The sequence below is a fragment of the Macaca fascicularis genome, chromosome 8 (genome assembly GCF_037993035.2).
Source record: "Macaca fascicularis isolate 582-1 chromosome 8, T2T-MFA8v1.1".
In the NCBI taxonomy this organism is placed as follows: Eukaryota; Metazoa; Chordata; class Mammalia; order Primates; family Cercopithecidae; genus Macaca; species Macaca fascicularis.
This window is the reverse complement of record NC_088382.1, coordinates 78,142,436-78,156,559: the sequence shown is the minus strand read 5'-3', so window position 1 is coordinate 78,156,559 and position 14,124 is coordinate 78,142,436. Positions and strand designations below refer to the sequence as shown.

Genomic DNA, 14,124 nt, shown 5'->3' with positions numbered 1-14,124 from the left:
ATGGGAACTCTTTGATTACCTAAGACAGGTTACCTTGAATGCTCTACTTTTAAAAGACTCTGCATTACCTAATCTGGGCCTATTTGTCAATTTGTCCTTTGATGTCAGGGTAATGACAGAATAAAGTATTACAAAGAAGGAGTCCTTTAAAAGTTCCAACAAAAGTGGGCTTTTAAATTGTTAATTGATAGTTACCTGAATAAGATTTTTTCCATTGCTTATATGAACTGAGAGTAATCATACTGTTCATCTTCATTTGAAATAATAACTGTTCCATTAACCATATTGGTAATACAAATTTCTTGTTAGTTGTTTTTATATTTTCCCTTATAAATTTCGCTTTTTTAACAAAGGCTTATAATCATATTTTGGGTTCTGTGTTCTAGTTAGAAGACAGTTTACATTAGCCTCTGTCGGTGGGAGAAGCCTCAGTAGAATCTTGGTAATTCAACCCCAATCTGCAGCATTGTTTAATGTGAAATATACCTCAATTTCCAAATCATCAACTAATAAGTGCATTTTGGGGAAAACACTTTACATATGTTAAAGCTAACTTCTACTACATATTCAAGTAGCCTAACACTGGATTACATGGATAGTAGCTAGCTTGATGGTCATAATTACTATGTGTTTTATCAATGATAATGGGCTGGTCTTGCCAGACCTTCTCTCACACCTGTGTGGGGCTCTGCACATAGGATATTTATGATGCCACCTGGAACTGGGTGCTGGTGACAACCCCCACTCCCACCCCATGCCAATGCAGCAAGGCCTTCTTGATGGTGCCACTAACAACCCCCACTGGATGATGGACCACAGCATATGCTAGTTAAAAATCCAGGACCCTGTTTCCTGGAAGAGATTCACCCTCATAACAAAGCATGAAGACAAAAGTTAACTCATATATACAGATCTCCAGTGTTTTGATTGGAAGACAGCATACACTATTCGGAGCATAAGGCCTGCACTCAAGTCACCCACCTTCCCACATGGCCAGACCAAGACCCTGACACCACTGATAATCTATTATTTAAAAATATAGAGTGAAGAGAATATGAAGACAAAAACTCTCTGGAACAAGTCATTACAGGGGAAAACCGTGATTCCAGGTTTCTCACCCTCACTGGAAATTTCTTACACATATCCTTTATTCTTTCAGGTAGACTCTGCAAATTTCTACTCATTTGTTCCTACTGGCTAAGGAGGCAGAAATGAATGTGGAGGGAGGAAAATGGCATTTTTGTTTTTGGACTCAGTAAGAATCATGCTTCGGGCTTTACAACGTTTGCTGTATACTGATTTATATTAGTTAAAGAAAAACAGTTGGCTATTAAGCAGGGTGGAAATAAAGAACCAAAACAAATTAAAACACTACATTGAATGGAAGGATGCTGCAATAAGAAATAAAAGAAATTTAGAAATCCCAGTAGCAAGCTTTTTGATTGCCTGCCACAATAACTGGCATGGGTACAAAAGCAAATTTGAAACGCCACAGTGCTGACTCAATATCTTAAAAAGATTCAATTTGGCAAAAAATAACTCTGCCTACAAAGCAGGTATATAAATATAAATATAAATAGCACAAGTCTTAGTAGAGAAAGAAATTCAAAAGATATCAAATACTTTTATTTGTTCATCAAAAAAGGACAAATTAAATAACAATGGAAATTTAATTGTGCATCTAGTAAAGAAGTACAATATATAAATGGATTCTAATACCTTCTGCAGACACAGCAAGGGTGAAAGTGCCTCACAACTATCTATTCCACTGGTATATTATACATGATGACAACTCTTTTGGGAATTTGAACAATATATTAACCAAGAAGGTTTAAACTCTTTGACATAGTGATTTTACCTGAGCAATATTTTTGTTTGGCTTTTCTCTTTTAGATTAATGGAAAATAAAACTGAAATTTGAACAGCAACATAAAGAAAGATGCCATTCTGTAGTTTATTATATACAATTGAGAAAGAAATCACTAAACTAGTAGTTTAGTTAATTGTGGTAAAAAACTGGTTGACATATTATGCAGCAAATAAAAATGAGACTAAGAAAGTCTATGTGCTCATTTTAAATATATATATGTAGCATATATATATAGCATTATATATGTAGCATATAGATGTAGCATTATATATCATATGTCATATATATATATATGCTACAAGTATAAGACAGATTATTAAACTATATGCTCTGGTCCAAATGTGTCCTTCCAAATTCATGTGTTGAAACTTGATCACCAATGTGATAATACTAAGATGCGGGGCCTTTAGAAGGTTGTGTTAGTCCGTTCTCACACTGCTATGAGGAAATACCTAAGACTGGGTGATTTATGAAAGAAAGAGGTTTAATTGACTCACAGTTCTACATTGCTGGGGAGGCCTTAGAAAACTTACAATCATGGCAGGAGGCAAAAGAGAAGCAGGCACCTTTTGCATAAGGAGGCAGAACAAAGTCAGTGCAAGCAGGGGAAATGCCAGATACTTATAAAACCATCAGCTCTCATGAGAACTCACTCACTATTATGAGAACGGCATGGGGGAAACTGCCCCCATCATCCAGTTACCTCCACCTGGCCCTGCCCTTGACACATGGGGATTATAATTTGAGATGAGATTTGGGTGGGGACACAGGGCCAAACCACGTCAGAGGTGATTTAGTCATGAGAGTGGGGGTCTTGTGAATGGATTAACACCCTTATAAAAGAGGTTCAGGGAGCTCTTCCCTCCCTTTTGCTCTTCTGTAATGTGAGAATATAGGGTTCAAGGTACCATCCTGGAAGCAGAAACCAGGACTCTCACCAGACACCGAATCTGCCAGTGCTTTGATCTTGAACTTCCCTGTCTCCAGAACTATGAGAAAATACATTTCTGCTCTTTATAAATGACTCAGTGTGTTAGTCCATTCTTGCACTGCTATAAAGAAATACCTGAGTCTGGGTAATTTATAAAGAAAAGAGCTTTAATTGGCATATAGTTCTGTAGGCTGCATGGGAAACAGCAGTTTCTGCCTCTGGGGAGGCCTTAGGAAATTTACAGTCATGGTGGAAGGTGAAGGGGAAGTAGGCACCTCTTACATGGCTAGAGCAGGAGGAAGAGAGATTGGGGGAGAGGTGCCATACATCTTTAAACAAGCAGATCTCATGTAAACTGGGGATGGTGCCAAATCATTCATGGAGGGATCCATCCCCACGATCCAATCACCTCCCACCAGGCCCCACCTTCAACATTGGGGTTCACATTTCAACATGAGATTTGGGTGGGGATACAGATCTAAACTCTATCACTCAGTATCATGCATTTTCTTATAGCAGCACAAATAAACTAAGACACTATATATAAAAATGAAACTATGTTCAGATGTGTGTTGTTTGATAGAAGTTACTAGAGATAATGCAAAATGAAAAAGGATGACAGAATAGAATTTTTTCTATATATTTAACTACCTTTTAATCGTATTTAAATTAATTAAAAGGCAAAAATCTGATCAACTCAAAAGAGTCCAGCCTGCTCCTCTGCCACTATTTAATAGCAATGATGACATTAAACATAAGCAAATGGTTGAACAGCATATGGACAAGAAAGTCCATCAGGAGACTTGTCATTCACACACAGAGTACTCTACAAAAGATAATTTACTGAAAACAAAACCAGGCTAAATGCTTTGGGAAGATTTTAATAATTCATCCTGAATTCTATTCCTACTAATCTCATATTCACTATTGTATGTAGCTCTGCCATCTGATTCAGATTGGCATGAAAACATCTAGACACTAATGCTAATTAAATCTGCCTTTTCATTCTGAAAAACCACATTCTTCCCATTAATATCAAACACATGCAATATAATTCGATAGTTTTAAAAAACATTTTAGATCCTCTTTCTGTCCAGTGAAATCAGAAAAGGCAGGAAATTGACTATCTAATGTGGATACCATATTGTTGACTTTTTTCATCTTGATTTTAAAAGTAAATGATAAAAATGGCTTGTGTAATATTTATTCTGATTCACGCTGTGAATTTCTCCCCTCTGTTAGAACCTGAGGGTAAACCTCCATGTTTAATGTTGCGTGCAGGTGTGGATCTGCTTGGATTCCTCTCTAACTGTCTAAATTAGAATTACTAAAGAATTATTTTAGGAACAGCCTTCTGTTGGCTTTTGGATCCTAATATAAATTAGCACATATCTTATCATCATGAAAAATCTAAGCATAGTCTTCACTGAAAAATTAAAGACTTTTATATTCCCCATTTTATTCTGCATAATGGAAAAATAAAACTATACAATTTTCAAATAGTTTTGACCTTAAATTCACCCCCTGTTATGGGGCATTGGTGCCCACAGCTTGGTAAATATCTCGTGAAGTGAATTAACGAAAGCTGTATTTATTTTGAATTGTAGAAATCAAGAAAGTAAAAGTATTTTAAAATGTCAATGTCCCTTGTGATTCTAACACACTAATCAATGCATCTAGTAAGTATAAAAATAGCTGTGGAACATCAATCTATTTCCCTTACACAACACCAGTCTAATTCTAAAATTGCTCGTGAAACATCTGAGACAGTAATTTGGACAACTTAGTCATGGTCTCTAGGGTTAAATGGCAGATTTAACTGAATTACCTTTCAGTATATTAATGTGGAGTTAAGAGTAGGTGCTTATAGTTCCAAAGTCTGAAGTACCCCTTTGGTTCCAGTGTATCCAGACCTCTTATACACCAGGGTAAGAGAAGAGAAGAGCACAAGTACTTAAGGCAATGACGCTTTGTTGAGGCCACAATGGACTCCTTGTTGTTGCTTGAACACATGGTGCACTTTCCCACTTGAGGACACTAAAGCTGCTGCTCCCTATGGTCTCAATGCTCTTTCTCTGAGATATCTGCATGACTCACTCCTTTGTTTTTATTTTTTTGTTTTTTTGGGTTTTTTTTTTTTCTTTTTCTTTTTCTTTTTTTTTTTTTTTTTTTTTTAAGACACAGTCTAACTCTGTTACCCAAGCTGGAGTGCAGTGATGTGATCTCCACTCACTGTAACCACCACCTCCCAGATTCAAACAATTCTTCTGCCTCAGCCTCCTGAGTAGCTGGGATTACAGGTACTTACCACCATGCCTGGCTAATTTTTGTATTTTTTTTAGTAGAGAGGGGGTTTCACCATGTTGACCAGTTTGCTCTTGAACTCCTGACCTCAAGTGATCTGCCCACCTGAGCCTCCCAAAGTGCATGAGCCACTGCACCCGACCACTCCTTCATTTTATACCAGTGTCTTATGAAATCCCCCATCGCAAATCTCCCCATCTGATTCAGGTTGGCATTAAAATATCTAGATATTAATGCTAATTTAATCTGCCTGTCTTTTCCCCACCCTATCTTCCTTTATTCACTTGAATTCTGTTCTTTTTGGATTTATTCCACCTACCACATTACATATTTATTTGTTTACTTTATCAACAATTTCCCCCCAATGCAGTACATACTATATGAAAGTAGGGACTTTATTTTCTCAATGCTGTGTCCGCAGCAACTAGAACAGTGCTGGCACATGATTGGTGCTCAATGCATATTTGTTGAATGAATGAATAATGAATGAATGAATAGAAACAGACCATATGAACATAAGTTTATCAGAAGGAAGATATTATTTCTTTGCTAGCAAAAATCTTTCAAATCTTTGATCCATTCAGATAGAGATGATATTTTCAATTAAGATTTTAAAAAGCTTGCAAGAGACAGCAAAGTACACAGCAATGAAAATTAAAGTGAAAAATACTGCATATTTTGCCAACCACAAAAATTTAATGTTCTTTTTAGAAAAATACTCTTGCCATTTTTCATAAGCACATTCATGCTGCATAGGGCCTGAAAACTAGAATGTGGCCATCTCAAGTCAAAATGGATTTTCCCAGATGGCGAAGCTGCTGCCTTCAATGACCTTTCTTTCTTTTCTGCCTCTATAACCTGATCCATGAAAACCCAATTCAAACATCACTTTCTCCATGAAGAGTTCCCATGTCTAACCATCTCAAAGATCTATTCTCCCTCTGAATCCTACTCTTTAGCTGCAACTTTCCTACATTTATGTTTTCTTGTTCTTGAGTTGTGTGTGTTGTACGCGTGTGTATTTTTATCATTATGTTATTTTATGTTAACATTTTTTTGAAATTTTTTTGCTTGCTCTTCAAGTTTTATGTCTCTGACATGAACACTTTATATTACACAGCCAATAGCACTGATTGCAATCCTTTGCATGGATTCAGTGCCAAGTAAATTTGAGTATGTAAACACCATCCTCAAAATCAAACCGACCTAATGTAGGTGACGGGTTGATGGGTGTAGCAAACCACCATGGCACATGTATACCTATGTAACAAAACTGCATATTCTGCTCATGTACCCCAGAACTTAAAGTATGATAAAAATATATAAATAGAAGAAGAGACTGTCTCATGACAGACTAGTCCCCTACTTAGATTAAAACAAGGACTAAAATTCTGTCCTATTATTTCCATTTACTTGATTCTATTTCCTTGTGGCAATGGAGAGGCGACAGCATATCATTAGGAAGAGGGACTTGACTCAGGGATTCCCACTCACACTTTGAGTCTAAGTCTGATGTATTTATATGCCTATCTTGGCTGCCCCAGACAGACCACAGTTGCCTAAGATAAACCACCTGAAAAGAACCCATCAAATATTTCCCTTTACATTTTCTGGAATAGCACATTGTGTGAGCTCCTGGACCACAACTTTGCCAGGAGTTAGAAAGCAGTTGCAACTCCAAGCAGCATCTAGCTCACAACACTTGGGGTGTAGGGATTGGAACCACTGAATAGTGGACTGTCTATCAAAGGCAGTGAGAAAACCAGTTTTGTGAGCTAGTTGAGTCAGCTCCTACTAAACAAATTCCTCTAGTGAATAAAATGAATGCGCATTTTTACCTAAAATGCAAGTATGTTAATATAAATGCAAGTATGATAAGATTTTGGGCCACAATGATATAAACGTGGGATTGCCTTCATGTGTATGACTAAATAGTCACTGAAAATACAAGAATTAAAACCAGAAAACATCCAAAATCTTATTCCAAATACACCCGAGTCTTTCGAATGTTTCCAGTTTTAATTTTGTGAAGCGAAAATGTCAACAAAAACCATCAAATAAAGTGCGATCTAACGAAGAGGCAAGCAAGGCGGGAGGGTCACATACCGATGCACACCGCTGCTGCACATGAGGATGTGGCAGGCGCCTAGCCTGGTGCACAGCTCCGAGGAAACTGACAGCAGTCCAACCCCAGAGGCACTGCACGCTGTGTTTGCACAGGCAGCTGTGCGCTTGGATCTGATGAACGAGGCTACCAGTCGGTAAAGTTCATCCAAAGCGTTGAGAGGCCTCATTAACTGCAGAAAAAAAAGTGATGAATGTCAAGTTCAGCATGTTTAGTAAAATCCTTTTAGATGGGTTAAAATTCATAGTTGGTATAGCTGTTAAAGAATAGTCTAAAATATTATTTTGTTTTGGTGGTAACGGAATTAAAGACTACAAATATTTATAATTACTCATTGCTCAAGAACAGCAGAAAAATTAAATAAGGGAGATATTTAAATTAAAAAGCGCCAATAAATATAATCATCTGTTTTTACCTTATCTACATAGGCAGCTTTGGATGTGGAGTTTGGTGGTGAATTTGACTTGTCCAAGTAGAATGCCCTGTAAGAATCCAAGGAATAAGTTATCATTTGTTGTTAGACAAAGCCATAACATGCATGAAGATGTTCAAGAATCACTGACTTCCTTTTAAAAACAAGTGAATAAACAAAAGCATTGAACATTAGAAGGTTGGGGTTGCACAAATGTCAACCATTTAAAAGAGATGGTTAAAATTCCATTTAAAAAATATGTTTAAAATTACCACGGGGTCTATTACAGATTGTGCGGCCTTGGAGAGATCACTTGTCTGTGCTCAGATTTCTCGTTTGTAATTTTAGGAAAGCATTAGCTTCTACTTCACAAGACTGCCAAAATCAAATGAGTTAATGCAGACAAAATATGCAGAACAGTGCACAGCACAGAATAAGTGCTTATTAATATTTATAATGATCAATATTATTAAAAAGTTGAAATATATTTTTGTGACTATTGAAGAACATTATCCAATTTTCATTTATTGTGAGAAAGATTATGAAACAAACGCTTATAAAAACCTAACTTTAAACAGAACACTGAGACGATTCTTTCCAGCACCAAGCTATGCTCCGATTAGAAGTGAAACTCTCTCTGAGGGTTCAGTGGCTCTTTTTTGTTACTAGGATATAATATGGTAATGATTATTTCAACACACAAAGTGGAATCCTAGTGGCCTAATACACTTTGCGCAAAAAAACGAAGGACACACTGCAAAGGATATTATCATCTCTTTTTAATGGCTGTATAGTATTCCATGCCATTTTGTGTATTAAAATAGCCATTTTAATACCCAAAGTGGAATCCTAGTGGCCTGCAATAATTACAGCAATTTCCAAAGAATTCTTGCTGTGTTTGCTTGGCTTGTGGCTCAATACTAAACAAGAATTTTAAGGGAATGATCTATGAAGATAAAATAGTTACATTTTATTTGACTTAGTATCTATTTTTTTTTTTTTTTTTTTAGTGGTGGTAAAATGTATACAGTAAAACACAAAATTTAGCATTTTAACCATTCTTTTAATTTAGTTTATTTTTAGATTCATGTTTTTTACATGGATATATTACATAATGATGGGATTTGGGCTTCTACTGTGCCCATCATTCAAATAGTGACCACTCTACCCAATAGGCAAGTTTTCAACCCTCAACCCCTTCCCAACCTCTCCACAAGTGGGAAGAGGTTGGGAAGGCGGTTGTGAAAAGGGTCTATTGCTTCCATCTCTGTGTAAGCGGGAACATACGGTAGTTAATTTTCTGTTTCTGAGTTATTTCAGTTAGGATAATGCCTCCAGCTCCATCCTCATGTTGCTACAGGGGACATAATCTCAGTGTTTTTTATAGCTGCATATTATGCCATTTTAAAATTCTCAAGTGTACAGTTCAATGTCATTAAATACATTCAAATTAACCATCTAGTATCTAGTGTCTATTTTTGATGAGGTGACAAACTTCACATTTCTAGAACGTGACATTTTAATGTTGGTAGAACAAAATAAGTCCCTTGATATTAGAGTGAGTTGTCATATTAGATATTCAAATAAAATCTGATTATATTGCTGTTTCAGAGCATCTGCAGGACTTCAAAGTGTTGGTAAATTATTATCAAATTCACACTATAATTGGGCAAAATCAGTGAGGGACAACTCTACACCCTGTGTGGGTTTTTTGAGTCCCACTGAACATATGTGTTCACACCCACACAGAGTGATATTCCCATTACTAGCAATAGTGTTTTGTCTTTTAAAAATAAAGTAACATGGATTAGTCAAGCTCTACACTTTAACTTACGAATGCTTTAGCTCTAAAGACTAACTTCCAAAATGACAATTATGCTCATCCTTATTGAGAAGCAGTTTCTTCTTGTCTAAAACACATATTAAACCCTCCTAAAAAAGTTTCATAAACAACTCAGCATCCAAGATTGGCTGTTATTCATTATAACTCACTCTGCATTCCTAAGACATTTCCAGGTACCATCTGCAGTTCCCTCAGCCTGAGCACATAACACTGATGGGAGTGTGGGGGCTACAGCAACCCCAGGCAGCAACCCTCTAGACTGGGTCATGGTGACATGAGCTACTGCAAAGTGGAACATCCATCAAGTGCCATGAAAATACAGCTCTATCTAGCTGAGTCAATTAGTGTCTACTAAAAGCACTAGATCAAGAGCAAAATAAGACCGAGGGGTTATTTCCATGACTAAAATCAAAGGCCTCATTTGAGACTTCATTTGAAAATTTTCAAGATTTTCCCCAGTATCTGAAAGAGAGATAATTCAAGAGGAGTGCTGTCATCATAAAAGGAAATGAGCTTGAATTTTGTGAGGTACAAAAGCATGCAATGGGGCAGGAGCTGGGGCAGAGTGAATGAGCAAGTTAGGCCACAGAGGTAGACCCCAGGACCTTACAGGTCGTGATAAGGTTTTACCCTAAGCAAGTTGGGAGCCATAGAGGTAAATGGCCATGGAACTTGCAAGATTGGACGTTTTAAATATTATTGCTATGTCCAACAATGCATGTTCTACTGAAAGGTCTGTGTGTCCTTTCATTTCAGTTGTACAGGTACTTATGTAGGATTAAACTGTGAAAACCCACTTACTCTCCATGGTTGAATGAGTATGAGCATTTTGCTCTTTTGCTTCACCTTTTAAATAAATAAAATATTACAGATACAGTGGAAGCCTCCTGTTCACCTATTCTTATTTCATTTCTGCCACTAAAATGTAAACTCCCCACTAGAATGCAAGTCCTCTAGTAGCTATGGATTTATTTCTTTTTATTCATTTCTGCATTTCTAGCACCTGTAATAATATGTGGAGCACAGTACGATCTTAATAAATATTTGTAAATAAATAATAATTTGACATTTTTGTTTCTTTATGGATGACTGATATGGTTTGGTTGTGTCCCCACCCAAATCTCACCTTGAATTGTTATAATCCTCATGTGTCAAGGGTGGGACCAGGTGGAGATAATTGAATCATGGGGGCCGTTTCCCCCATACTGTTCTCGTGGTGGTAAGTCTCACGAGATCTGATGATTTTGTATGTGGGAGTTCCCTTGCAGAAGTCTCTTGCCTGCCTTCATGTAAGATGTGACTTTGCTCTTTAGCCATGAATATGAGGCCTCCACAGCCATGTGGAACTGTGAGTCCATGAAACCTTTTTCCTTTATAAATTGCCCAGTCTCAAGTATGTCTTTATTAGCAACATGAGAACAGACTAATACAATGGCATTCCTTTGGACTTTGCCAGGCTGTTTCAATATATTAAATATTCTGGGGAAAACTCATTTTAATGGTCCATTTTGTTGGCTGTCTTTCTTACTGTTAGGTCTCCTCATGCGCTTTGGAATTAGGTTTTGTAAGTTCATTTGAAGTGGGATGATTTTTAAATTATTTTTATTTAGTTTTTTTTTTATATAGCTCCATCCCCTCTCTCTCTCATCATCCTTCTCTTAAAAATGGTTTTGTGCCCAGGATCACACATTTGTAAGCAGTTTTATATCTGATCGGACTATGACATTGTTTTGACATCTGGATTATCACCAGTCATGTCCCTGAACTAGTGAAGGATTTGGTTTAGTTTGGTTCTGTGGTTTAGGGCCATGCCTAAAATGACTTCCTCTTCCCATCTTAAACACCAAGCTTCGCAAAAGCTCGTCTCAAGCAATAGTGACCAGCAGATTTTTCATCCTTCATTCAGAAGTGGAGTCCTGGCCGGGCGCGGTGGCTCAAGCCTGTAATCCCAGCACTTTGGGAGGCTGAGACGGGCGGATCACGAGGTCAGGAGATCGAGACCATCCTGGCTAACACGGTGAAACCCCTTCTCTACTAAAAAATACAAAAATCTAGCCGGGCGAGGTGGTGGGCGCCTGTAGTCCCAGCTACTCGGGAGGCTGAGGCAGGAGAGTGGTGTAAACCCAGGAGGCGGAGCTTGCAGTGAGCTGAGATCCGGCCACTGCACTCCAGCCTGGAGGACAGAGCGAGACTCCGTCTCAAAAAAAAAAAAAAAAAAAAAAAAAGAAGTGGAGTCCTCTACTACCTGGTTTCAAAGTGAGGCTGGCTCTGGATTTCCACCTAGTGTACAATAACCTTCATGTCCCATTGCCCTGCAGATGCTGTCCCAGCCCCTCTGTCCACCTCCGGAGTCCAGCAGGCCAGAGGTCTCAGCGTAGCTCACAACTCATCACTTGCATTTCATTTCCATTTTTGGGCCACGGAGATAACAAACTGTTTTTGAGCCCAGCTGTGACTTTTGCATTTTCTATCCTCGTATTTTATCTAGCATTTGTTACATGCTTGGAACAGAAGCGGCATCTCAAAGCTGGAACCCACAGAAGTACCTTGATCAGATGTCCTCATGCCTTTTCTCAAGTAAACTTGGTAGAAAAAGCAATGTGGTAAAAAATAGTACACAAGTCACAGTCAAATTATTTAGCCTCTCAAAGTGTCAGTTTTCTTATTTTCAAAGTGGATCTTAGAATTGTCTGACATAGCATGGTGTTGAAGATTAAATTAATGCATATGAAATGATCACTAGTGTGATAGGCATATAGGACTCATTCAATAGACAATAATAACTATTATTCAAGTACACGCAGTGGGAAGCATCTCTGGACAATTTTTAGCTATGATAAGGCATAATATTAAGGTCGAAGCCTTCCTGCTTTCTGTGGAGGTAATCTGAAATACTTTATGACACGTGTTAAGAAGTAAAAATTAAGTTAGATATTTGGAATCTATGTAATTTCATGATCAATGTAAGTAGAATTTAGGCCTAAAAAGAAAAGAATGTTTTTCAGAGTAAAGGAAAGAAGACTATCGTTTAAACGGCTTAACTGGGTGCAGCTCTTCTAAACCTTGAATTATCTGGGAAGAAAACTATTCTGTAAAAGCAGCCCATAGCTCATTAGTACCACCTAAGGGAAGCATTGCTACAGAAACAGCTGGTAGAATGGAGCACTCTCTTCTTTCTGAAAAAGGTGTTCCTTAAAAAAGAAAAAAAAAAGCTGTCATTGATTCAGCCAGTTAAGAGCTGTTTAGATCATGTTGATCTGATTCTGCTACATTCACTTAAATTGACTTGATACAAGTCTTCAACTATTCAATGGTGCAAATGTTTAAGGGAAAAAAGTAAGTTAGAGAAATAACTTTTAAAGGTTTAAAATGTAGCCCACATCAAGTAAAACTTGATGTAGGCAACAATCTGCCTTTTTAAAACTGCTATAGGCTGGGCACGGTGGCTCATACCTGTAATCCCAGCACTTTGGAAGGTCGAGGTGGGCGGATCACGAGGTCAGGAATTCAAAACCAACTTGACCAACATGGTGAAACCCCCCGTCTCTACTAAAAATACAAAAATTAGCCAGGCGTGGAGGCAAGCGCCTGTTATCCCAGCTATTCAGGAGGCTGAGGCACGAGAAATGCTTGAACCTGGGAGGCAGAAGTTGCTGTGAGCTGAGATAGCGCCACTGCACTCCAGCCTGGCAACAGAGCAAGACTCCATCTCAAAACAAAACAAAACAAAACAAAGAAACCCCCAGCTATATAGCAGAACTAAGATAGAAAACATCCAATGTTTTAAAAATTTTTTTACACTTTTTTTTAAACATTTAAAATACAGAAGACAAAGGTTTACTGAAAATGTAGAATTATATTTTGTATTGGCTCATCCAGACTTGTGCTAGTAGTTAAGATTTGTTAATCCATGATAATAAAAAGCAACAAAATATTATAAAGCATATCTATGAACGGATGAAGTCCAGAGAAATAACCAGAAAATAAAGCCACTTTGATACTCCTATGTAATATAATTAGCCAATATATTTTTAATTCAATTATTTTTTAAAATAAGAATTTATACTTGAGGCTACAACTAATTTCAGGTATTCCTCATCAGAAAAAAATTGTTCAGATATTTTACAATCATAATGTTTACAGGTATTTGTAGAACATGAGTATCTTTCAGAATTTCACAAACTGTGGACAGGACATAAATTTCCAAAGCACTTTCCTTAATTAAAAAAGTCTTGCAATGCCCCTTAATCAAATTTTATGGGAAAAGTTAATGGCAAAATTTGATGAATGCCAAAACTAACCATATTTTATTATGCTTCTGAGGTTAGTAAGAATGACATCATGGTCCTTTGTCTGAGTATACAAAATCTTATTAAGACATTTGAAAGTATGGCTACTATTTTATATGGGCTGCACAGTAAGTTTCCTTTCGTGCTGGCATACAGCAGGCTTCATTGTCATAACTTCATCAGTTAACTCTGCCATGTAAAATGAATATATTATGACACTATTTTTTTTTCATTTAGTCTCTATAGGATAAAATACCAATGAGAGAGGTGGTAAAACGTAAGTTCTAGTAAGCAGTGGTATAAATATATCCAGTCAAATAACTACAATGAAACAAATCTTGTCATTTATT

General features: G+C 37.2%; 1 protein-coding gene across 1 annotated transcript in view; it reads right to left on the bottom strand.

Annotated features, from left to right (window-relative positions):
* The window catches only part of PREX2 (phosphatidylinositol-3,4,5-trisphosphate dependent Rac exchange factor 2), a 283,235-nt gene that overhangs the window by 41,869 nt on the left and 227,242 nt on the right, over window positions 1–14,124 (bottom strand). Inside the window, exons 36-37 of the mRNA XM_005563489.5 lie at window positions 7,646–7,712; window positions 7,212–7,402 (exon numbers count right to left, since the gene is read on the bottom strand). Of these exons, the coding sequence (XP_005563546.1) occupies window positions 7,212–7,402; window positions 7,646–7,712 (258 nt within the window). The remainder of the gene's footprint in view (window positions 1–7,211; window positions 7,403–7,645; window positions 7,713–14,124) is intronic.